Source organism: Chaetodon auriga, chromosome 3 (genome assembly GCF_051107435.1).
Source record: "Chaetodon auriga isolate fChaAug3 chromosome 3, fChaAug3.hap1, whole genome shotgun sequence".
Lineage (NCBI taxonomy): Eukaryota > Metazoa > Chordata > Actinopteri > Chaetodontiformes > Chaetodontidae > Chaetodon > Chaetodon auriga.
The window spans coordinates 5,034,424-5,062,087 of NC_135076.1; the positions used below are offsets into that span (position 1 = coordinate 5,034,424).

The 27,664-nt window shown below is 39.8% G+C and overlaps 1 protein-coding gene across 5 annotated transcripts in view; it reads left to right on the forward strand.

Annotated features, from left to right (window-relative positions):
• Window positions 1-27,664, forward strand: part of naaladl2 (N-acetylated alpha-linked acidic dipeptidase like 2) — a 518,168-nt gene that overhangs the window by 274,952 nt on the left and 215,552 nt on the right. For all 5 annotated transcript variants that reach the window (XM_076723158.1, XM_076723166.1, XM_076723175.1 and 2 more), the window contains 3 exons: window positions 6,630-6,897; window positions 20,274-20,393; window positions 24,274-24,406. In XM_076723158.1, the coding sequence (XP_076579273.1) occupies window positions 6,630-6,897; window positions 20,274-20,393; window positions 24,274-24,406 (521 nt within the window). The remainder of the gene's footprint in view (window positions 1-6,629; window positions 6,898-20,273; window positions 20,394-24,273; window positions 24,407-27,664) is intronic.

Below are 27,664 nucleotides of genomic sequence, written 5' to 3' on the forward strand. Positions count from 1 at the left end.
CATCACATTCTGTTTCTATTTACGTTTTATACAGTGTACCAACTTTTTTGGAAACAGGATTGCATAGTAAATACCTGACCAGTGTTTTGTTGGAAAGAAATAACAGTCCTGATATATTTGTCTGAGGTTAACTCACACCCCCGCAGCACAAAGGTTGTCACTTCGTTTTCATGTCGAACACATGTTTCATCAACCTGTCACTTTTCTCCTGGAACATATGAGCTCTAGCCTCAGGCTGTTTTGAAACCCAACTATGAGTTAGCATGGTGTCATGTACGTAGCTATGAAATGCATATTTAAGACCCTTTTTTTCCAGCTTCTCATTTTCACAGAAGTCAGTGGGAAACATAGCCAGCCAGAGTGTTCAACCAGCAACTGTCATTTTAGCTGACAAAATCAATGGCTGCTGACTAAAAATGAGAAGCCTGCTTCTGCCACCTTCTGTCTGAAATGAAAGAGAATTCAATAATTACCACAAACTTCACGTGGGATAATGCTGGAAGATTCAGCATTATCACTAAATATAGTGCTAGATTGAAAAGTGTGTCAGGCAGCAGTAGACCTAGATAAGGGGAGATGGGCTAAATGAAGGATCAGGTGTATGTTAACTGGAAATGTCTGCTCAGCGGCTATAATGAACAATTTGCAGTGACATGGCAGGTTCAGGGGTCAGTGTCTTGCTCAGAACTTGACTAAGGATGTAAACTACAAACCTTGAAAGTCAAAGTAAACCCAAAGTATCAAATGCAACATAATACTGCAAACACATAAAGGGAATGGAAGAATCAGTTCAGCTTAGAGGAGCAACAAATACTTGTTGAGAATTGAAACCTTTTTTTAATCCTGCTGGGAGCAGTCCAGTCTGTCAAAGTCTTTTACTGCTAATCACTGGACAGCTCCAGTGAAGCAGCTGGGCGTTGGGTGGGTGGGAATCACTCATTTACTTTCCCCAGCTGGTCCATGGATCAGAGAATGTTGCCTTTGTATTTAGACTACCAGAGGCATATTTTTCAAGAGTCCATAATATTAATTTTAACAAACATAGCAAGTAAGGGGTGAGGTATTCTTAATCAGAACTAATTTGTACAACATGTTGACAGACCAAGGTGTAAGTCAAAAGTTTAGTTGTCCCGGACAGCCACATTCAAAGGAGCAGTGGGGATAATGGCACACAATTTCAGAAGGGGTCTCCTGTAAGGCACTCATAGAATTGCATTTGGCTGTTCTCACAAAAAAAAATTGATAGCTGTGTTAAGACTGAAAAAAGACAGTTAGAGAAGTTCTAACATTGGCTCCTTTTTCAATTCCATCGCCGTGAAAGTGGAAATGGTTGGACACAGCCTGCCATGATCCTGCATTGGAAAGGTGTGTGTGTGTGTGTTGTTTGCAGGGGCGTGGTCAGTGGGTGGCCTGGTGTGGCACTGGCCACCCACAAGAGCTGCACTGTTATCCTAAAGTATGACTGGCTGTCTGTCCAGTGAGGGTTTGGATCTTGGTTTGAAACAACTGTTTGATGAGTATTTCTGAAAGTGTATTGTTTTCTTTTCCATCCAGCTAATTTTAAGATGAAGTTTCTTGTTGAGTATTTAAATAATAATGTATGCAAACTTAAAATTTTATACTTATACTGTTGTGATTGGTCAGACTATTTATCTTGTAAATAAATTCTAAACACAGGAATATGTAATAATGTAATATAAGGTACAGTGTAACAAAAATGACATTGCTGGTAATTTAACTAAATATTATATAATATGTATTATAATGTATAATACATATTATATAATATTATAACACTATAATAAAAATACAATATAACTAGTGATATAAACAAGTATTTACATTAAAAAATTGTGCAGTTTCAGGTGATAAATAAACCTTAAACAGCTAAATAAATGTAAACTGTAGACCGTATGTGCAGTATTGTAGTAGTGCACATAATATGTAAAATATTGGGGTTTGTAAGGTTGGTGGATTAACTGTTTAAGTTGCTATTGTACAGTGTGATGGCTCGTGGCAGGAATGATTTCCTGAAGCGGTCAAGTCTACTGGAGAAGGAGCTCCGCTGTCTGTCCACGAGGTGGTGAAGAGGATGTTCAGGGCTATCCATGATGGATAACAGTCTGTCCATTGTCCTCCTCTCCACCACCTCCTCAAAAGTGTCTAATTTGCAGCCAATAACAGAGCCAGCTCTCTTGATCAGTTTGTTCAGTCTGTCTGTGTTGCTGGCTCCGATGCTGCTCCCCCAGCACACTGCAGCAAGGAAGAGTGCACTGGCAACAACAGACTGGTAAAAGATCTCCAACATCTTGCTGCATACAATCAATGATCTGAGCCTCCTCAGGAAATAGAGTCTGCTCAACCCCTTCTTGTAAACAGCATTGATGTTAGTTGTCCAGTTCAGTCTGGGGTCTAGTAGCACTCCAAGGTATTTGTAATCCTCCACCAACATTCTCCCCCAGAATACACAGTGGTTGTGTGGTCGTCCTGTTCCTTCTGAAATCAATCACCATCTCCTTGGTCTTGGCCACATTAGGCAGCAGGTGATTTCTACCAGACCATTCCACAAAATCATCCACCACTGCTCTGTATTCCTCCTCTCATCAATCCTTTTATACACCCCACCACCACGAGTAGTAGAAAACTTCTGTAGGTGGCACGATGAAGAGTTGTACTGAAAGTCTGAGGTGTACAAGGTGAAGAGAAAAGGAGACAGAACAGTCCCCTGTGGCGTTCCTGTACTACTTTCCACGGTCTCAGACAGAACGTTGTTCAGTTGGACAAACTGCGGTCTGTCTGTCAGGTAGTCAGTAATCCAGGAGATTGTGAGCGCGTCGACTCACCGCTCATCACTCACAGCCTCTCACCCAGGAGCAGTGGCTGAATGGTATTAAATGCACTGGAGAAATCAAAGAAAGTGATCCTCACAGTGCTGCTGTTACAATCCAGATGAGAGTGAGCACGCTGCAGCAGGTGTATGATGGCGCCGTCCACACCTAGGTGGTGTTGGCAACTGTAGAGGGTCCAGTGATAATTTCACCTTGGAGGTGGGCCAGGACCAGCCTCTGCAGCACCTTCATCATGAGCAGTGTAAGGGCAACGAGTTGGTAGTCTTTGGGGCCAGATGGAGATTTCTTCTTTGGAACAGGAAACACGCAAGACGTCTTCCACAGTATTGGGACTCTCTGCAGGCTCAGGCTCAGGTTGAAGAGGTGATCCAGGATCAGGGACAGCTGGCTGGCACAAGTCCTCAGGCACAAGTCCTAAAAATATGCAACATTGCTTAGATCTTTAACTTTCCACAGTTTGTTAGTGTAGTTTGTCCACTTTGGATGGAGATAAAAGGTGGGTTGGGTGGTGGTGGCCAAAGGTATTTCTCCAACAAAAAGACAGGATACAGCGGATTCCCTCGCTGCTCAAACAGGAAGCAAAAATATGAATACAGCAATTTTCCATCTTTTTTTTCCATTCATAGATATATACACATTGTTATATTACTGTTTTACTAGTAATACCACCATTGCCGTAGAGACGGAAAAAGTATTGTGAGGGAGGGGTAGGGGGTAAGTTTTCTCAGACAGCTGTAGATAGAGAGCCATTAAGACATGCACATGAACACACTGCTGTGTAGATCAACACACATATGCAAACAGAGACACACTCAAAGTCACTTGAGACATGAGGCGTCACCAGAATTGGGCATGTGTCCCAAACCTCAGGGAGTCTTTCCAACAGTTTGGCTTCTAGATGAAGGTCTCTGCGAACATACACAAATGGAAATGCACACACTCGCACACATGTATGAAAACACAGCAGCACACACACAGCCTCCTGCTGCTGCTCCTGGCGAGCAGTGAGATGTGGCCTGCTGACTAGAGAATAGCAGAATTGTGTGTTTCAGCCATCTGTTGCTGAGACTGATAGAGATATCACACACATGCACTCACACCAGACACACTGACACACTGTAAGACAAGTAGTCCACATGGCAAACCCAAACTTTGGCCATGCACGTGCAGATAGACACCTATCACACATTTATGCCCCAGCAATATGTCTCTCTCTCTCTCTCTCTCTCTCTATATATATATATATATATATATATGTGTGTGTGTGTGTGTGTGTGTGTGTGTGTGTGTGTACACACACACACACACACACACATATATACATATACATATATACATATATACATATTGACATATTGCTGGGGCCACAAAAACATGATTGGCTACAGTCAAATGACTGAGAGGACTTCATGGACTTTCATGGTTTTCTGGTTGTAGAAAGTCTTCTTTACAAATAGATGTTAAAATGTATGAGGGCTTTGCAAAAAAAAAAAAAAAAAAAAAGTTCCGTAGCGGTTCGAGCACAATAACAATTGAAAGACCAGACAGACACAAAGATACCTTTGAGTAACAGATGAATAACAATAAAAGTAATCATTGGTTAAGGAACTTGGAAACTTCAAAATCTGTGCAAATTTAAAAGGGAACAGGCTGTTTCAGTGTGAAGTGCACAATAAAGCCAATAACAAGCTGGAATTATCAAGTGTTGCTTTAGCAAAGCTATTCTTCTAAATGTCAAAATGGAAATAGAAGGTTGGCGTAGAGTTAAGACTGTTGGAATTTCATAACGGGATATCGGCTGAACATACTGACAAAGCAGTTTAAATCTATTCAATGTAACCACTGAGTAGACCGCAGAGGGCCCAAAGAAAGACTGGTTGCCCACGTATTTACAGCCCAATTGTACTGTTGTGGTTCACTAATGATCCCGTGTCATTTGTGCTTTTCTGGACTAGAAAATTAACTCGAAACCACCACCAGCAGCAGTGCTCTTCCCTGTGGGGATATTAACTAAATGATGTAAATAGTACATTTGGTGTCTGAATGGTGCTGTTATTTTACCTATGAAACTTTTGAAGAGTACATTTGTGTGCGTGTGTGCGTGTGTGTGTGTGTGTGTGTGTGTGTGTGTGTTTTCATTTGTGTAAACTATATAAATGAGGGCACATTTTTTTTATTAAGATATCTTATCATTTAGGCCCAGGTATTGTTCAGTGCTGGATGGGATATTTGTTTTTTGCCAAAAGGCTGAAATACCAGCCAGTCCATTCTGGAAATGTCTTTATTGCTGAACTTTGAGTCCAGTCTTCTCAGAGTCAGAACAATAAAGAGAGTAAACATCAAGAAGCAAACAAACCAACAGAGGAGACTCAAATAAGGCCTGGATCAAATTTTATCGACGTTTTTCATGCAATTAGGAAAACAGGGACGACAGAGATTGACAGCTCCTGTGCAGAGTTGAGTGTTTGTGTGAGAAAGAAAAAGAGGTTAACGTGAAACTTAAAGGAAAAAAAAAATAAAGCTACCTGCAGTGTTATGAAGACCACTTGGCAGAAGAATTGCCATTATCATCCTCAAAGTGCTAAATTGTTTTTGTCTTTTATCTACATTGTCAATTCTAAAGAACAGAATTTTTTGGTCATTATGTTGTCTTTCATTCAAAACCTTGAGATGTGAAAAAAATATGGTTATGAAGGTTTACTCTGCATATTCTCCCACTCAAACAACAGTCATTTCCTCAGATGATCTGTAAGAGTTTAACAAGAGTGTTTTATTCATGTTTCCTCCTTTGATTTAGAGAAATTGGTTGCCCTCTTGTTCAATAATTAACATTTGTAATTGGGAAATCGTTATCTTATTTGGGACTGCACGCAGGTGAATCAATTTCTGAACATTTGTTTGAAATTGCAAAGTTTCACGGTTATCTGTGTAAAACATTTTAAGATCGCAATGTCATAAACCATATAAACCCCGTGGCCGTTTTCCTCTGACATCAAAGAAGCTCAAATGCTGTTAAGAGCAGAAGGATCCTGATGTGTTCCAGGTTGCAAGTCATATAAACGTAACAGAACCTGACTAATCATTTTCAATTCACCACTTCCCGACTATCAGCAACAGAAGAGACAATGGATACATAAATGGTGTTTTATTTTTTAATGTTTTTTTTCCATATAAAATAGGTGATGTGTTAATGTTTTTCAATTCCTTTGAAGGCCTAAAAGACCACAAGGAGTATCATTCCTCTGCTTTCCTTATCAACGTTAACTTGTTCCAGTGTTTATATGGGGGGGTACCAACATCTGTATAGAGTATATTGTGTATAAAAGCCGGAAAATACTGCATGTGGTAGACTTTCAGCAGAAATTGCTGCAGCTGAAAGTTGATCTCTTTACATTACCGTAATAATAATACATTTCAATGTCAGACCTAAGTATTGAGCTACATGTGACAGTTATGATGACACACAGTGGCGTTAATAAGGTTTGGACAAGGCATTGTCATTATAGCCTTCAAAATACTGGCAAACAGGCCCACAGAGACTCCAAAGCTCACACGGTACAAATCCTGGATTTCCACAAGTTTGATTTTTTTTTTTTAGGAAGATTTTTAGGAAGATGGAGTCCATTTTGGTGAGGATTTCAAGGAAATACCAGGATCTACATTCCTTGTATTTAACATTAGTAACAAGTCAAATCAGTTGTATTTCAAGCCTAGAGTAAATCATCCATAATACTGCATTGCACAACATGATGAACATTTCTCCTTGTCTCCTGTGTCCAGGTCTTTCTCCAGCCTATCAGATGACAGTGAGGAAGCCAGAGCCAGGTACCTCTACAGACAGTGGGTGGGACTTGGTTTGACTGATGTCCGTCTGTCCAATCACACAGTTCTGCTCAGCCTGCCTGGTTCCACACCCAACACCATCACTGACCGGTCTAGTCACCAGTGTTTCCTGCCAAACGGGATCCCCTGTGATCAGCGTGGAACGAATGACCTGCCGAAGCAGAGGTTCTCCTACGCAGCATATTCTGCTGTTGGAAGTCTGCAGGTACTGCACCTTGTATTGCCATTTCCTCAACCAGATGTTGCTTCACCCTCCTGGCTACTGCACTCTCTCTTGCTCCTCCTCCCTTCATCACCCTACATATTGTCAGATTATCTTAGTCCTCAGCCCCTGAGCACTGAAAGGTCATCAGTCCGAAATGATCTCAGTGGTCTATTTTTAGCAAGGATAAAGATGATGCTGTACTTTCTGGTCGAATTTCGAACTGATTTGTGTCATATAGAAAAGAGTCCTTAAAAGTCCTCTTTGTCTGCAGTGTGTTTATAGCACCAATTTCCTTGCATAGTACAGTGCTGGTGATTCAAGGCTGATTTTAACTGCAGTTTGAGGAAATATCTAAAGCAGATGTGAATATAAATTCTGTGCATACATGAGCTTCCTTCATGCCTCAAAAGTAAATCCGCTGCTTTCATTCTTTCTCTTCAGTGTTTCATCTTGTTGCAACCAGTACTTCCTCATAATTGAAAATTAATAAAAGTAGGATTTTTTTTTTTTATCAAACAACAAAAGCCTTATTTTTTTGAAAATCACTTATCTAAAGGTGGGAGCAGACTTTAACATTATTGAAACTGAAAAAAAATTTGACACAGCTATGCATACCACAGGCTGAGCGACATGTCCGATTAGAGTCTTGTCCTTAGGAAACCCCAGAAATCCTGTGAAAACACAAATTCTCATGTTCATGTACCAAAACAGACAACTTTGAAAGCCATGCTTTGAAAACAGTTTGCCTTATTAATTTCTGCTGCAATTTGTGTAGAAAAGGCAAAACAAATAAAACAAAATGATTTGTGGAGATGAAGGGAAAACCATCATATCAACTGTGATAGCAAGTGTCTATGTGAATTGTTGGCAAATAATTTGAAGTGAAATTAAAGCTGTGGCAAGTGCAACTGGAAAGAGGAAACACTGTGCAATTTCCTATTCTGCAAGACATTAGAACCAGCTGATGCTACTGACAACTTACAACACAAAATCATTGAGCTGCAAAGAAACTACGAGCTCAGAGTTAGGTACAACCTCCATCCGATTGAGCCCCATAAACGTATGTATGTCCTGAGGATCTTCCCATCCATGCACTGAAGTTTGAATCTCTGTTTGGGACAGCCTGCTACTGTGAGCAGTTCTTTTCAGAACTGACTCTTATTGAGATTGGCAGGACAAAGTCATTTACCACTTACAAAGGAGAGCATAATATTGAATTCTTCAATATGACTCTGCTGTTGCATCAAGGAGTAAAAAAAAAAAGTCCATAATAGCAATACCATGTCTCTAATATCAATAGAAATATGACTTGTTACAGTGGGTGTCAAGCAGGGCCACAGCAGTAAGTGCAACCATGAACCACAATCCAGGCGCAGCCATGATCCAACCTGCAACACAAGAGAGCACAAAGGCTCTGGGAAAGAAGCCAAGATAATGACATGCATTAGACATTTCCATGTCTTTGTTTTTGCACCTGTGGTATCTGGAGCACTTGGAACAGGATCATTGCTTACTTAACATTTCCTATTGACAGTCATTTCACACTGTCAACAACAAATATTCAGGAGTCATTTCAGACTGTCAGCAGAACTAAAACATTCATCCAAAACTCTACTGTGCCCACATTCCAAGCCCCTTGTAGAGTGCAAGCCCCCTCAAGTCTGCGAAACACTGTTATAATACAACTTTTCCAAGACAGCAATCACTTTGGTGAGTAAAGTCACATCACAACCAAGCCAACTGATAACAACAATAATTTACCTTTAAAATCACCACAATGAGAAAGTCAGGATTCAACAGACTTGGTCCACACTTGATGCAATCAGCCATGATGCCTAAAGCAGAGTTACAGTGTAACGATCATCTGCCACCAAGTGATTTCAATCCTAGATCTTACCAAGGTCCATTTTTTAAACCAGTATCTCAGAAACAAAATGAAGTCATGCTTTTTAATGCAGCACTTCATATAGCACAAATGCACATCATCAAATGAAACCATATATTCACCAGGTTTAAATGGGTCATACTCAAGAGGATCATTTTTTATAAATAGAACAGAAGGAGAATTTTTCTTGCTCGGGTGCCTCGGGCCATCTCTTACAGACAAGAGGTAGTTCACGCACATTATACACTACACTTAGATAAGAATAGACTCTGCGATCAGAACAACAGCAGCAAACTCGACACAGAAACTGTAAAAATATTCAACGTGATATTTGCATCATGCCAGATGCACTGTTAATCTTTTCCACCATCCTTCAGGAGTGTGAAGGTTAATGGAAGTCATTATGCATGTAGTCTGCTCATGCTAGCCAGCAGGCGCACGACTACGCACGCATGCACACACACACACACGCACACACAAAGAAATACAGTCACACTATTTTTAGAGGGTTTTACTTCTCTGTATCCCGGGAACAGAAAAAGGGGTTGAAGGAGACGCTTGTTATTCCCTTGAGCCGCTGCCGGCCTGAGGGCAGATGAAAAGTTGGAGTGATTCTCTGAATACCAAGTTTTCCTCCTCCTTTCTCTCCCTCCCTCTCTCCTCGTTCTCCTTTCTCCACTTTGCTCGATCCATCCAGCTGTCCACTCGTCGGAGTCTACCCAAAGGAGGGTCACAGTCATCCATCACCAGATTATTTCCTAGCCCTCTTCCTGAATGTTGCCTTGAATTAAGCGTCGGTTTGGTCGGATCTAAACATGGCTTTCAGACAATTAAATATGGCGTTTGTGATGGATGGATGGCGGCCCAGAGCAAGTATACCAGGCTAATAAGTCCTGCTGTTGGTGGCACTGTTTTCCTGGTGCTGCCCGAATTATGCTCTAACAAACACATACACACCAACAAAATGAAAGACAGAAAGATCAAGTAAGAAGATTGTATTGTTTTCTCAGTGTCTGCTAGATGAATAGAATGTGACCATCCTTGTTGGATGTAATATTGCAATATGCAAAATGTAATACAAAAGCAAAGTGGATATATTTCACACATTCTACTTTTGTAATGCAGTTATAGCGGCTGGTCGCATATCTGCTCTCAATTTTCATGTAACCAAATCTTTCAGTCGCCATAATTATACATGAATTGGCCCTGTTTTCCTGATGATTCGTGGTATGAGATGTGAGATAGAGAGCAAGGGATTTGAAAGGGGGATTACATGCAGTGGTGGTAAAGTAGTAGAGAAAGTGTTCTTGAGATTGGACAGTGGAGAGTAGAATTTAATAATTTGTTCGCACAAAACATTCATTTTACAGCAAGATTTTTTTTTTCTCCATGACACCTGTCAGGTGCTGTTCTGTTGGACATGAAGATGCTTGGGAATAGTAAATCACCCAGTTTGGGTGGCCTCCCAGCAGAGTTTCAATACTCTGTTACAACTTAAACTTATTGTGATGCTTGTCATAATGTCAGACTTACATGCACTTGTCTGTGGTTGTTTACCATTTGATGATTTAAGAAAATATGACGCTGTGATATTTTGTTAAGTTAATTTTAATTTAAATTTACTGGGCTGTTACCTAAAAAACGCATGTCTAATTTAATTGTAGGGCAACCTCTGAGGCAGTAATTAGAATGTAATTGTTTAAGTTTGTAAGCAGCCCTTATGTGTCCAGAGGAATTGATTTCTCGGGCTATCAAAGTAAATACTGTGTTTATTTCTTATTCTGTAACAATGGAAACTTCATTCATATATTTTGGATTGTAATTCACAGTTACATATTAGTTCATTTCTAAGAAACTGCAGGAGAGTACGAGTATGAGTTAAAGTGATGCAAATTCTTCATGTCATAGTAAGAGCCAGAGAGAGGCAGCAGCCCTGTAAATTTTAAGGACTTTTTTCAGCTAAAAGTCCTTAAAACTCCTCAATGACTTAGAGTTAGATAGCACAGTTGAGGTCAGTGAGCAGTTGTTAATGAGCAGAGGGATGGGGAATTAGAATGTTTTCTTAACTTGCTTATTCATGGTTACACAGCGGCTCAGTCACAGAGAATCAAAGGTTCATGTAACCAGCTTAAGGCCTTAACTGGATTCTGGATTAGATGGGTTACTGCATATCAGCAACCATCAGTATCACAGAGCGCGGCCCAGTCAGCAGAATAGATGGTGACACTGTACATTTCTGCAAACTACAGATATGTTAAATCTGTACATTTCATATGTATTATATCAATGCTTCAACAATAGATATCAAAGTGATGCAGATCAGATTACCAGTACATGCATATGAGCCGAGTTTCTCCTCAGGAGGAGCAGGGGATGGTGATGGCTTGACAGCTCGGTGAGATGACTGCCAAGCAGCAGAATACTGTTTGAGCTTGAGCTTGAGTTTGTGATGACAAAACTGGGTAGTTTTTCAGCCAAAACATGATATTTTTCTACCACAGCCAAGTGGTGCATGTGCCTAAACCTCACCAGACCTGTTGCTAGTACAAAACTAGCTTATACAAGTTCGATTAAGAAGGTTAACAGCTCAGCAGCCTTATTATTTATGACAGTTATCAGATTATTGTTTTTTTTTTTTGTTGTTGTTTTTTTTGTGGCTTTGCTGTCTTTTAATAAACTTTTAGCAAGGAAATAACATGCTGTGTTTCATGGCTGAGCTGACACTGGTGTGCTCAGTCACCAGTGAGTGAAGCTGCACTGCTCAAAGGTACTGACTGGGTCAGTGACACTGTGTATTCAGTGTAGTCAGTTCACTTTCGAAATGTGTTGATTTGTTCGCACAGGTACTGAACACCTCTAGTACAGACATATTAGAACAAACAAGACAGGCACATGAGTAAGTGTATGTACTATATGGACCACTGTGCATAGTAACAGATGGTTGCTGCTGATTATGGCAATATAGTTCCTTGGTAACAGTATCATAGAGTGTGTTGTTGGATATTTTGCCTGGCTAAATAAGAATCCTAATAGTGCATGCTTTTATCCAAAACCATCCAGTGTTCTTATTTCATCTCAGTTAAATAATTTGATTCCATTGAGGGTTGATCCAAAAAGCTAGTGGACAGGCTCATACCACCCCTGTTTTAGCTTCTCTTCACTGGTTTCCAGTCAGTTTGAGGGTGGAATTTCAGATTTTCTTTATTAACTTTAAAGCACGTCATGGTTCAGCTCCCAGCCACAATGCTGAATTTCTGCTCCCCTGTGAGCCAGGGCACAGCCTCAGATCCTCAGGCAGGACTCTGCTGGCTGTTCTTAAGTCCTGGCTCAAGACTAAAGGTGACCGGGCTTTTGGTCTAAAGGCTCCTCAGCTCTGGAACTCTGTGCCCAAGGAACTGAAGTTTGCTGAATCAGTGACATCTTTTAAGCCACTTCTCAAAAGTTATCTTTTCAAAGAAGCCTTTTATTAAATCTAGTGCAGTGTTAGGTGCAGGTCTTATCTGTTTTATTATAAGTATTTATATTTATTTATTGTTCAGGCCTTTATTTCATTTTATTAGTCTGATTTTATTTGCCTCAGTCCTGAAATGGTTTAATCTTGATTCAATCCATGTAAAGCACTTTGTAACTTTGTTTTGAAAAGTACTAAATAATGTACTGCTTCAATATAAATGTATAGTTTATTCAGCGCAGTTTAAATACAGTTAAACACTCCGGTTCCATTAAAATGAATGTAGCTGACTTGTCAAGTAAACATAAATGTGCTCTTGACCTGCCAAGTTATAAACATTTTATTTAAATGTCTTATGTATTTATGAGTAGATCTGTAATGGCCCTGAATGTGTGCTTTAATGTGAATTAATCAACGCTATAGCAAAGAAATAATTACTTTGTGGGTTTTTTGTTTCTAATGTTTTCCCAGGGAATTCATATAGAATTATTCCGGAGTAATCCAAGGAAAGTTTCCTTTAAAGGGCATATCATTCAGTACTGAAAGTACATTTACGGTGGGCAAGGATCTCAAATGATGTGATTCTAAGAAAAAAGTCTTGTGAATTATTCAGTAATTCCTGACGTCTTGTGGACTCCACCAAGCTGACCTCTCCAGTTTTCTATTTCTGTTGTAGTTAGCAACTCCATTAAACTTTGTCTATTTTCTTCTTTTCCACTACAGTTATACATAATTACATGACTCTCTTCAGGAAAAAAAATAAATCAGACTGACAAACCAGAACATTACCAGCATTCTGTATTCTGTGTAGTTTTGCAAACCTCCCTTTGGCATTCGTGGTATATAAACAACTCTGCTTTGTTCTATTTCATACTGTCCCCTTATTATTATCCAGATTTTTGTTGTATTGTTTGACCCAAGTTTGTAAATAGTACTCACTTGGAGTTTTTCTTGACATGAATTATTTATGTAAAAGGACCAATTCAATTCACTTCAAATCCAGCTGGATGCAAATGACAAAGTCGAAAGAAAGCTGGGGTAAAGGCACAGGCTTCATTACATGACACACATACAGAAATCTCACTGATGCTTTATAAATGCTCACTTTTAAGCCTTCCGGGGGGATGCCGTGGGGAAAAGCCTCTGCGTAATTGAACACAGCTATAGTAAAATACTCATCCCCCGTCCTTGTCTCTGTCTTCCTGTCTTTGTTTCACCTTATATCTCTTTACTCCCTCATCTTTGGGATAAATTCCAGTCTTTGTCCATTGCACTTGGGAAGAACAGTTTGTGAATTCTTAATACTCGATCCATATATACTGTAGTTATTGCCCAGAGTACTGAAGGCCAATGAAAAAATGTGCTTCCAAGGTTTGCCATCAGATCAGTGCACTCTCTGGAAACACTCACACTGGCAGCTGCCCTTTGAACTCTGAGCAAGGGTCAAGCTGGGCATGCCGTTACGCACACACTCATGGAACTGGCATTGCTCCAGTTCTACGAGAAGTCATACAAAATGTTTGTACTTTGTACGTGCTCTGTCCTATAACAAGCTTCACAACTGGTAAAAACTTGGGGTGAAAGCTGTAAGCGATATGATTTACTCACTGCTAGACCTGCATCATCCACCAGCCATCAGGAGTAAAAGAAAAAGATGGCACAGGATTTTTGTACTCTTAAATTTCCCATTTCTATTGCAATGGAAAGAAGCATTGATATCTCTGTGTAGGACATTTAAAGAATGGTGGATGAAACAAGGAAAATCATTGACTCCTGAACTGCTTTGTCACTGGAAATGAGAAAGAGGGTGCATGAAGGAAAAGGAGGCTTGCAGCCTACTGCCTAGTAAAGAACAATGGAGTGCTGGCACCCCAAACCAATGAAGGAGGAGAGTAAGAGGCAAAAGACAGCCTGACATTAGATTTGGCTATCCTATCATTCCCCTTACATACTTTAAGGTAGGATAATGATACACCCCAGGTGAGGTGCCTCTGGGCAATAGCTGACATCTCCCACTGAGACAGCCTGAGATTTAGAGTCTATTTGAGAGGTGAGGAACTTTAGTCTTTCAGGGAAGATGTAATGTATGAAGTTCTGCCCTTTATTAGAAACTACTTTTGGCCTTCTGCTGTCAGAGGCAGGAGGACAAATGGGGTCATCCACTCCACAACTACCAGGCTCATGACAAACCCCAGGAAGAGGAGAAGATCTGGAATGTAATCAAGATCTAGTGAATCAACTGGATGCTGGTGGTGCCGGAGCAGAGGACGATGGCCGGTCATGAGTCGCTCACCTGTCCGAGGGGCTTCTTGTGGAAAGGTGTGAGGATGCAGGTGGGACTCCACTTCCTCCGACACCTTCTTTACAGAGCTCAGCTGCCTCCTGGGTGCTTCATGTCTGGGCCAAAGAAGGGGGATTCTCTGGAGAGCAGCTCAAATGATTCTTCCATCATCAACACTGAAGGTTTGAGATGTCAGGCTATGGATGACCTCATGGACAAGGCCCCAAGGATTTCATTAGAAGACAGCTCAGGGAGGTAGATATCAGTGATGGCTGAAGGTCAGAAAGGCCAAGTTTGACAGTGGACAATATGTGTCTAAAAGCATACAGAGCCATTTCTATGTGTGTGTGTGTGTGCGTGTGTGTGTGTGTGTGTGTACACTTGTGCATCCATAATCCCAGAATAAACATTTTCAGGATTTACCTCCGCTGTGTAAACTTTAACCGCCATGTTGGAGCAATCTACACTCCAAAAATGATATGTTAATGAATGATTAATTATATCCCAACAGAATACTAACATAATTCATCTGCAAGCCCTGCTATGTTATTTGGCTTTTGTCAAAGCATTTCACTTGCTTGTTACATACTGAAATAGTGAATCATAAATTACAGAAACACATCATTTTGTGAGGGATATTGAGTTTCCCTCCAGTATAGCCAAATATCTTTCATTATAGATGAAGAGAAAAGATCCTGTTGCGTTTAATATACTGTTCTTGAAAGTTAATGGACAGGCTTGAGCTGCTTGAGCTGCCTAATCCCTCATCAACCATAATAATTTAATATAAGAGGCTATGCTATTAAGATCCGTAATTAAGGTAATTAACATTATTTAGAAGCTAGTACTCTGTCATCATACTTATCTTCACATAAAACATGGCTGCTATTAATATGAACTATGCCTCTTAGAGCATAATGGAGTTCTTGCAGTTTCAAGAAAACTGCAAGAAGAAAAACAGTTTTTCCTCATTAATATGCAAATGTAAGCACATGTTCTCCAGAATCTAATTAAATCATCTCCTCTATAAGGCCAGCCTGCAGTGCGATTATGAATATTCTGCAGTTGTATGTCTGCACAAGAATGGATTCTGTCTGTCTCTTTTGACTATATACAGTCAAAAGAGACAGACAGACATGTCAGTATGGTATAATAAATTTTGTATGATTTACAGCAGTGGAGGTCATTATGGTTTTTTTTTGTTTTGTTTTGTTTTGCTGTGTTTAATGACCATGCTCCTTGAAAGGAGTTAAATATGACCCCAGAAATGTAATACACATGGCTGAGCAAGTTGAAAAATACTGTACACATGCTATGCATTTCAATATTTAATGTAAAGCACTTAGATTAAACTTTATTTAACCACATTACAATAATTGGTCCACATCATTCTGCACCTACATGCTGAAGATCAACAGAAAAAAACTGCATAAAGAAACATGTTTTGAAATGAATTTCTATAATGTGTGTGTTCCTTTAGATCAGTGGTATGGTTTCATTGTGGTAGGTGTGTATACTGCTTTCCTTTGCATATGCCTCCTACAAGCATAGGAAATCAAAAGAGAGCCAATACAAGACTAACAAAAATAAACTTTGTCACAAGCACATTTCAATTCTTTTTAACATTAATTTCAGCGTCAATGTCAGAAGTCAACTTTACACAGATTATTTTTGGCATTTACAGGGCAGTTAGGTGATCCCTCATATTCATCATTTGCACTTAATATCTCAATTCTCAGCCAGTCAAATACAACAATACTGACAAACCAACCAGCAATTAGCATCATCGCTGTCAGATTTCTTTTTTGCTGAAGTCTAACATTGTGCTTTGGTGTCTCTGCTTCATATTTGTAGTTGTGCATGAGCACAACATGAGATTAGCCGCTTGCTAGAATCTGCACTACAACCATCTATTTCAAGCTTCATATTCCTCAACAAAAGCTCAAGAGTCTTAAGACAGACGATAGCCAACTACAACACAGGCACCCATGGAATAATTCATGGCAGAAATGTGCTTTGAATATCTACTTAGTGCTGCATTTTCCTAGATTTCTTTCAAACCAGACAGTGATTTTCAGCTATTTTATACCTGGTTCCAGCATCCTTTTTGATACCTGCAATTATCGAGGGCATGTTGTATGACACGACAATTCGAACAGGTTTTGTGCATTTAATCAATAAACCATATCTCTTGACTTCAGGATTATTGTAGTTCAACCCATTGCCATGTGCAGTAAGTGGTAGCTTGTGAAGGTTCTAAAAATGGCTTTCCCAACACTGGCCCTCCTCTAGCCTGCCTCTCCTTGTTGTCTGACACAATGACAGTGTGATTGTGAAGGCACTTCATTTACTTGATGTGATAAGAGTTAATTACAGGGTGGATTTGAGCAGCTTTCAATCAGCAGACTGCAGAAACAATCCATGACCTCCTCTGTCTCCTCCCTGCATGTCTGCTCTTCTTTTCTGTACCATTTTCTGCTCCCTTCACATATTCTGTATTAAGACAGAGAGACTGAGAAAGAGACAGCCATGCTTTTTTTTCTCCCTCCCCATTTCAGCTTCTTTCCTTCTTTTGTATCCTGTTTAATGTCTCCCCATTTATTGTGGTGGAGATTCAGCTTTTTCTATATACCAGAATCCATTTTTATTAAAGCTTACTTGCGACTAAAAACACTTCTACCTCAGGAAAACATATGACATCACTGCTTCATGACACGTACTAGTGGTAGTAGTAGAAGTAGAAGTAGTAGTTTTCCTAACAGCTGCTGTTTTAGACAAACTTAAAAATTTAAATTTCAAATAATAGTAATCTGTAGGCTTAATGTGCATAGGCCAGGGACAATAACAAGTATTTCATAATGCCAGGATTTCTGGCACATTCAGTCATGTGTATTACTGTTAAACAAGAGTCCATTAATACAGTAGACTGCAGGTGAACATTGGCATCTATATGTATATACAGATCAAAATAGCAGATCATTTGACTCAGATGCATGATGCTGAAAACTGTCTGTGGAGGACATTTCATCTTCTTTTTGTCCCTTCAACAATATGATGCCACCCAGTGTTAGGAAATAAACAGAGTACATTTTAAAAAATACAGACGTATTATTTAATATTTATTCAATATTTTAGAAACTATATTGTATTTTAGCTGCTGTAAATATGTTAAGTTAAGCAAGTGAAATTCAACCAGGGTGAAAGTGATTGTATTTACAATGAAATTTAAAGTCTGTTCTCGCTGAGGACCTTTGAGTGGTGTCCATTATCTGTGCGAGTTGCTTTGATAGAGATCAAAGTTTGATTTATTATTGTTAATTGAAAGTCATCACGGTTGCAAGGCTGCATTTTCTTTCTTACTAAAAGTCAGTCTGCACAAAATAAAAGTAGAACAAAGTCAAAGTCAAATTATTCCATTTTCTTCAAAACAGCTTAATGAGCTTATTGTCAACAAGTATTCCCAAAGAGCTTTTCTTCTCATGGATTGTCTCTTCCTGAACGCCATCTCCTGGCAGCAGCTAACAGCAGCAAACTCTGGAGCTCTTCTTAAGATAGCAGCAATTTCCTAATAAATTCCTGATCAAATGCTTTTTCTCCTAGTCCTAAAAACAGAACTAAAAATGTGACTTTGAACATTTTTGGCCAGTTAGGACTGACTTCCTTCTCTGAACTGCTTGATAAATACAGGCCCTGGTCAATTTTGCCTTCTTCTGTTATGATGAGGGTGTGAATGTAACTCACTGATCAGTTTCAGGAGCATCAGTCTGTAAAGCCTGTGAGGAAACTTCCCTCCTCTTCAAAAGCTGCTTCCTCAAATGAAAGCATTTCACAATGGACTAAATGCTGTTTAAAATCTCCAGGATGCAACTGTGGCACACACGGTGAATATTTATATTACGGGGTGAAAATGGTCAGTGATATTGGACACCGACAGAGCCCATCAATATATATTGGTCTCCTCGTCTTTCTTCAGAAACTCAACCAAATCTCGTGTGAATGCCTGGCTGGGTTATGAGGAAAAATCCATCATCTCAACAGGAGAATGATGCTCACAGCTTCAGCCAGACAGAGACCACTTACATTGTTAATTTCATTACCTCGCCAGGATGAAATGAAAGAAAGAAGGGAGGGGAAAGAGAGAGATGGATCTAGTTCAAGCAGCACCATCTTAGTGCGTACAGAGATTCTCCTGTATTTCAATTTGCTGCGTCTTGTACTGTTCCATGGTCTGCAGTTTAAATGGAGGACTTTTATGATGCAAATGCAGGCAGGAGCGATAAATCTCTCTTGCTCTCCTCTCCTGGGCTCCCCTGATGCAAAAGATGTGCTCTCTCTCTCTCTCTCTCTCTCTCTCTCTCTCTCTCTCTCTCTCCCTCTCCCTCTCTCTCTCTCTCTCTCACACACACACACACACACACACACATACATTCAGGGGCTCTCTCGCCTTCTCCTTTGCTTTCTCTCCACTGCAGCATCGTGTTACACTCGCCCCCAGGCCACATGAAAAATGAATCAGGCCCAGGTGATGCAGTGAGGGGGTGGGGAGGGGGGAGAGAGGGGTGAGGGAAAGAGAAACAGAGAGGGAAAGAGAGAAAGAGAGAGAGACCCCAAAAAGTAATGCTTTGACTTTCCTCAACAACTTCTAGGTCACTTTAATTTTGTCGATGATAACGCTTGCTCAGTCACATAGACATCTGCACGTACACACAAAACACACTTGGCCAAAGTAATTCCAGTGTGCTGTAAGTAATCCAATTCTGTTGTCAGTCAGTGCCATGTTATTGATTATAATGACTACATTAGGACTGAGTACATGCACACTGGCAATTCATTAAATCCTTATAATCACTTGTAGGAAGTCTGTTGTTGAATTATAGAGTCTTTCTTGCTCATTGTTTATATGAAAGGTTAGACCAGACATCGTATCACGTGATGAGTTTTCTGTACACACACCAAACATTTTTGTAGTTGCTTTTCAGAATAATATTTTTACAATCCCTCGGACCCTCTCCAACAAAGCAGTGTTTAAAGTCTGGCTGCTCAGTATTGCACTTCCATCGAGCTGGAAACTCAGAAGCCACAGATTTTGAAAGGAATGCTCAAAACCGAAGCCGCAGAGGCTGAGATATCCTAACCTGACCTGACCATCCCTCCTGCAGGTCAAGCTCGTTTCTTGTTGTTTGATCCTCCCATGTCTTTCAAATTCCACACACTCAGTTTTGGAATGAGTTCTTTTTTTTTTTTGCTTGTTTGTTTTTGTTGTGAATTTCCTGTTTGAGCCGAGGGATGACCCTTGTTAGACTGACCAGGTTATTTTCTCAACCTTTAAAAAGCTCCTCCAGAGTTACAGATTGCATTAGACAATGGTTTTCACAGGCTGGACAGTCCTACACATGAATAGTTAACTGACTCCTAAAAATCAGTGGAGTGCCTCTATTACTTAACATAGAAAGCCAAAGATGAATTTTGCCAAATAAAAAACAAAATTAGCCAAGTTAAAACTAGAAATACCTGCTTACTCTCTAGACTTTTCCATTCTTTATGCTTATTTAGACACATTTCACACTCTGCATTCTAATGCAGAGTCAAGTCACACACAGAGAAAGGACAAACACAGACAACTGGGGAGTCCAAACACATACATGTGACCCGACACCTGGGTGGCAGATTATGCAGAAACATCTTGGGAAAACGTGATTAAAGGGCATTGATTTAGTAGCCACTGATCCCTGAGCCTCCGTGTGGTTTCTCCTCAACAGGGAGAGGTGGTGGATGTCCAGTATGGCAGCGTGGATGATCTAAGGAGAGCCAAAGACAGCCTCGACCTCACCAACCAGATTGCTGTGGTCAAGCTTGGCCAAGCACCTTTGCTGTACAAGGTAAGATCAAATCAAAGCTCCGCAAAGCGCGACTGCTCTGCTCTGCTGATAAGAGAATCACACATGTGATTTAACGCTGTACTTGAGATCTACCTGATATCCTGCAGCAGGAAAAATATTCACCCCCACAGAGAAATGAGATCTTTTTATCTTTACAATAAGTGCAAGGTATGTCAAGAAAAAAAAAAAAAAAAAAAAAAAGATTTTAACATGAGAGGGTTTAAAACTGAGTTTCCAAAAGGATCTAGGGTATGTTAATATACTTGCATGCTACAGCTCATTGCCCTTTGAAGAAACTAAGTACAGCTTGCTGCACTGGGATTTGTACACTGAACAGGGTCTAATGTGTATGACTAGCCATGCATGACTAATTCTTTATATGATTTTGCCATAAATTTATCATATCTGACTCCTGCATCTGCACCTCCTCAGTGCAAAGATGTCTGAATTAATTTGCCTCCATAAGAAATAACATTAGTGATGCATTGATTGATTAGGCCTGTTCCTGCTTGGATGTGTGCCATGTTCAGCTCAAAGCAGTTTTCTAATCAATTACAAGGTGACAGGGAAAATATCAATTCCAATCCACTTAATAAAAACTTAAACATCTACTTTCATGTTAATTACAGATAAATTTGTCTTCATTTTCTATTAAATTAAAAGTAGTTCAATGCTAGGGACCTGAATACATGTGCACTGCAGTATTGACTGATGAAAATGTATACTGTAATGTAGCTCCTGACACAATTATATCCACGTATGTCAGTTTAATGAATGGATATCGACACACTACAGTCAGATTTGTGCGATACCATTAAGGGCTGATGTAGAATTGTTGACAATGACTTAAACCATGATGTACCACTGATAACCTCCCACACCAGGTGTACGACGCAAAGACCAGAGCAGAAACTTCACCTCTATTTCTTCTTGCTTTGGGCAGTAAATAAACAAACATAATCTGACAGACTAATCAAGCTACTTTTATTTTTTCATGCTTTTTCATGCACATTCTATAAAAAGGCCGGCTCAGACATCTGAGTCCAGGTCTGTTTGTGCTCTGTTACCCTGCCGCAGCCAAGCCCTCTAATGACGAGGAGACTCAGGTGAAACGTAGCATCCTTGGCCACTTTTTTTTTTTTTTTTAATTTGTTTCGCTGTCGGAGTATGACTTTTAAATAGAACTGCTAATATATACTACAGCTAATATTAACAGACAGATTCACAGAGCACCGTGCAGCAGGCAACGGCTGTGTATGGGCCATGAATTTACTGGAAAATCATCATTGCTTTATTCATAGAACATTACTACTAAATGTGCGGTTAGTGATAAATGACAGACTAATGAGCCATAACGGGAGTAAGTGGAGGGTACCAAAAAAAAAAAAAATGATAGGAAAATAAAGAGGGGTCACCATACTGCATTTACATATTAACAGTTAGACTTTTAAAAGTCCATTAAATCAGACTGCACCTCCTGTCACATGGGACCCTTCCAGCAACAGGCTGCTGACCCATTTTTTCATTCTCGCCCACAGTTTGTGACAAATTTGATCAGATGTGCTTCATAATGTCTCTGTGTGTCAGCAGCAAAGAGAAATGATCGCCCTTTACATATAAATGGGGACGAATGATTGATGAGCCTTGTACTCTCACTAATGAGTGTGTGATGGTGACTGCAGGCCCAGTGTTACACATACAGCTGGATTTGTGTTTAATACACACATGGAACACATGTTTTGACCAAGTTAGCTGAACTCATTTGCTTCCATCCCTGTTTCTCTGTTGTTTGTCTCAATACTGAGTTCACTTTACCAGAACACTTCACACAGTCAACACGGCAGAAATCACAGAGAACTAAACTATGCATCATTTTTCATTGCTTTGACACAAAATGCATTCACACCTCTCAAAATTCATGAAATGTTTTCCCACTCAAACTTAACCACCCCCAAAACTCCATTCTGCACATTTATATTAGTGTTAAAACTGTTAAACATAACACAAACTTGCTGTTAATTACACTGCAATTTGCTACATTCTGCTGCATTTACGTCCAAAAAGAAATTGAAAAGGGAAAGAAAAAAAAAAAAAAAAGAATGCTGGATCTCTGCAGAAGATTGTCAGTGATGGATGCAGAAATATTGTCTCCCAGGTCTATTGCAAGAGAGGACACGGGGTTTAGATGAGATGTGGAGTATATAGAGGTATATTGCAATATTTCTCCTGAAGAAAATAAATAAATAAAAGATACTTTACAAAGCAGGAAGAGATCCACAATGCTCACTTTAGTTAGTTTGCTTCCAGTTAGTGATTATTATGGTCCTTATACAGTGTAATGAATGACATGAAGTGTTACTGTTACTGCATTCTGGATATGAGATTGCTGCAGAGAGTGCTGAGCTGCATGTTGACAGAACTGGGAACTGTGTCAAAAAAAGTGAACTCAGTATAGAAAATATGTGTTGTAAAACAATCAGTGTAGAATCACAACATGAGCCAATGTCAGCACGCTGTCATATTCTAGAGCTGTTATTTATAATACATGTGTTGATTCTTGCTTCTCATTGTAATCTGTGACTTCCAGTCAGCACAATGTCAACATCTGTGAACATCATGGGGAATTTTTCTGCTGAAAGATTTCATGCTGATTAATGTTTTCCACATATTTGTCATGCATTAGCTGTCAATGTGAATGTCAGTGCGTCTTCTGCATCCATGTTCTTATGAAAGTGTGCAAAAGCATGACTTTTCCCATGTGTATGTGTGCGTGTCAGTGTCCAGTGTGTGTGTGTGTGTGTGTGTGTGTGTGTGTGTGTGTGTGTGCGCGCGCGCGTGTGTGCGTGTGTGTGAATGGCTCTGTGTGTGGGAGTGTGCATGTGTTGTGCAGTGTCCCTGTTTTTCGCTGAAGGACAGAGTTGTGATGAGAGGAGAATGACCGTGGCTGGTGTCACATATTCAATAAAATAGTCATCTACGCTCATAAAAAACAAGGACGCTACATCTCCCATGGACAACAATGAAATACTGCTCTGCACAGCGGCAGCTGCAGCACACTGCCTCCAAGCCAGCAACTCCTCTCTACTAGTGATGCTGGCAAACTAAACAGCAACATATGACCTTTGATTGTCAAGAGGAAAACAGCCAGTCATACAAGCCAGTGTTAACTTCAAAAAGGCCATAAACAGGAAGTCACTTCAGTATTGATAAATGCACCTTCCTCTCTCTGATTCACATTAGACAAGAATCACTCAATATAGAGCCAGTTATGGTTGTGTGAGGCAAAAAACAAGGGAAAACAACATCACATTACTGATGCACAGTGTTTGACTGTCAGGTGATCTCTGGAAGCACAGTGCAGAAATGACACGGCTTCCACACTGATAGTCATTGGCTACAAAGACACACACACACACACACACACACACACATACACGGAGCAATAAACTAACACTGCATTTTTGTACCCACTCTTTCTTTATTTATTCTTACTGCTTACATTCCTCTTACGTTGATCCTGTTTCCAGCAGCAAAAGGCATCTCTGATAAACCAACTGTGTTCGACCTGCTCAGCAGCAAATGACAGAATAACAGCTGGTGAACATAGTGAAGCATTTAGCCACTTGAGAGCCAGATATTCCCCTAAGGCTTTGTTGGCGATACTGTATATGTACAAATTGGAAGTTCCTTGTACACCTTGTTACAACTTTATTTGTGTTAATATGTTGTTTTCAGCTTGTTCCAAGGTGTCAGTAGCTATCAGTAAAACATTGATAGCATCAGATATTTTTGCATGTCTTTGTGCGTTTGTGAGTGTATGGATGCATCATCTCACTTTCTTACTCATTGTGCCTTTGTATGTTTCTGTATGTGTGTCCAGCTATCCCTACTGTCTGAGCTGGGTTTTGGAGGTGTTCTGTTATACATTGACCCCTGTGATGCCCCCCCTGGCCGCCAGACCTGGCATCAAGCCTTCAGAGTCACTCTCAACCCTGGAGGAATCCCTGCAATTGGTGAGTGTATGTGGCTTAATGACCAGAGTGAATTTTTGTTTGGAAAATCCACTTCTACCTATCTATTCAAGTTTGAAAACATAGATGAGAACATCAGTTTTCTGGACTGGTCAATCTTTATACCACAAAAGGGTCATAAATGATGTACAATAATCATCAAAAACAGCTCTATTTTAGTTCTACTTTTGTTACTTTAAGTCATTTTTGTGTTTCTTGTGACAATATACAATTCTAAAATTTGCAAAATTAAAGTATCTCAAAGTTTACCCACTGAAGGACCGCATCAAAGCAAAGATCACATGCTGATGTGACCAAAAAGAAAACTGTCCAGACCACAGCTGCTCCTCAGTATTGTGGCTTTGAATATCACAAACTGCAGAGGGAACAAGACGCATCCTTGCTTAAGTGCTCAGCCCACAACATATCTTTAACCAAACCTATGCAGACAGGATTAGCAAATACCTGTGACCTTGCATCAATCAGCGAATTTATCTGAGAATGTATTTTTGCAGCACTTCCTGTGGTCATTATATCATGTTTCTAACACAAAAACTGCACATGACACCACACATGCAGTATAATAATAGTGGTGAAAACTGGTTCTATTACAATGAACCAAAACATAAAATATATCAGCGGACATATTGCAATCACCGCCTTCAGTTTGCAGCTGTTCATAAAATTACACGAAACTCTGATTTATGATGAAACAAACAAAAAAAATGTTGACTGCACGTGGTTGTCAGGCACTTTTTTCTCGACTATGATAAGACAGAAAAAAAAAGAAAAGAAAAGAAAAAATACAGTTGTATTACAGCTGTACAAGCCACCTTATCTTACAAGATCCAGAAATTCCCATGACATTAAACGTGTGTTTAAACCTATCATAAAAGATCCTTTGAGTATTACGACTAATTTAAGCACATCTCAGATCAAATACAGTTCTCTTTGGAATCTGTTCAATGCTTAAAACTTAATCACATTTCCTACCTTGGCCTGAGGCAGAGGACGTTATATCTCTCTTTATCTCTGTGACTCTTTTCTACTGTATTTAAATCACCCTCCCAAGATGGATGACCTCTCCGACTCTCAGTCTTGTCCCCACTTCCTGTTTTTCTGCCCGGTCTGGCCAATAGGGACGTGTCATTACCGCTGAAGTATCTTTAGTCCTTGTAAGAGTCCCAGTACCACTGTGGCAAGACCCAGTAGAGCCCCAGCAGATGTCTGGACTGCTGCGTGAGCATGTGTAAGAGTGTGTGTGTGTGTGTGTGTGTGTGTGTGTGTGTGTGTGTGTGCATTAGGGTGTGTTTAAGTGGAAGAGAGAGAGAGACAGATGCTGGCTGTCTAGTCTCTCACCAATTGCAATGCTCTCTGGTCCCCAGTGCTAATACAGCTCAAAAGAACAGAAGATGTGAAAGGACACCTCATTACTCATATCAACCATACTTTATTCAACTGCCAGACACTGCTTAGGTTAAATCTATTTATTTATTTATTATTCAATGAAATTAATGATAAGACGAGATGTCTTAGCAGCATGTTCTACCCATTAAGCCTTTAAACTGATATCAATCCGGAATTTCCAAGTATTTCACTTGAGGTTAAAAGTGTCTCACAGTTTTCCTGCTGTACTCTGTGAAGGCTTTTTTTTTCTTCTTCCTTGCTGAGAATTTTCCTTTATTGCTCCTCAGGGAGGATTCACATGTTAGAACAGCACATGATGCAGGCTAAGAACTAAGACTATGAAATCTACATTAAAGAAATGAGAGCAATTACACTAGAGTAAGAATCTCTGAGGCTTTCATGAAATCATCCCCCTTTTTTGAACTATTTCTGTGTGACATATTTTCTGTAATGGTCATCCAGTCTTTATTTACCTTCAGTGACTGCATCTCAATGCATTTTTCATTGGCAGTGGCAGAGTCTGCCATTCCTGCACTAAATTCAGATTGCCAACCAAACTGTGAGGGATTCACAAGACACAATGCATGTATGTGGCTGAGCACAGTTTTATCTCATTAATATCAGCCTCACTGTTTACTGTTCACCCTCTTTACGATGTGATCAGAGTTGGGAGAAATGCATTACAAAAGTAACACATTGAAATAATATATTACTTTTAAGCAGTAGCAAGCTTAACTAATGTGTTATTAATGGGATTTCTGTAATATTTTTCCATTTACTATGTCAAGTATTGTGTTGTCACACAAAATAAAGTATCTCTAGCTCTCAGTGATGTCAACCTCTTGTAGATATACAGTACCGGGTTTAAGGATTCAGCTGTTACTGGGAAAATAAAGCCAGCATCAAGAAATGCAACAGAACTGAAAAACAGGTTTGATAAAGGGTGGCAGCAAAATTCCTGTCAAAAGCAATCATAAGTTAAGCCAACACTGCCATAGAGACCAGGTTATGCTGTGGCTGAAGTAGCAATAGTGTTATTATAACAAACCATAATATAAATACAACTAATATATAACGCTCATCATACTTCTGCAATTATTTGGGTGAAAGTAACACAAAGAAAACATAGTGTGATAATGTAATCAGTAATGTCAAGTAACTGATTAATTTCAGATAAGAGTAATTTTTATATATATATTTTTTATATTTTTTTATATAGGCTTTTATATATTTTTTTATATATAGGCTAGTATGCAAAACTTCATGCATTCCTTCATTCATCTTCTATACCCGACTATCCCTTTTGGAGTTGTGGGGGGACTGGAGCCTATCCCAGCTGTCAACGGGCGAGAGGCGGGGTACAGTCAATTCCAGGGCAGCATATAGAGACAGACAACCATTCACACCTAAGGAAAATTTAGTGGTCTGTGGGAGGAAGCCAGAGTGCCCGGAGAGAACCCACGCATGCAAGGGAAGAATGCAAACTTCACACAGAAAGGCCCTGCCCGACCCGGGGATCAAACCGACGACCTTCTTGCTGTGAGGCACACGCACTACCTGCTGCGCCACTGTGCTGCCCTATGCAAGGCTTTTCATAGAAATTTTTAATATAAAATTTATTTTGCAGACAGGCCAACTTCTATGTATTAAATAGAAGCTACAAACAGTAATATGACATTAGTTCCCTTTTTCAGTTTTTGAATACATAGTAAAAGTCAGTAATTACATCTTATCTAATCTGCTGCCTGCAGCTCTGACACCCATTTGAGCATCGCAGATGGGAAATCTACTGTGCTGTCACTACAAATGCAGATTATTTGGTGGAAAAAAGCTGTCTGTAAATATGTTCCTTCA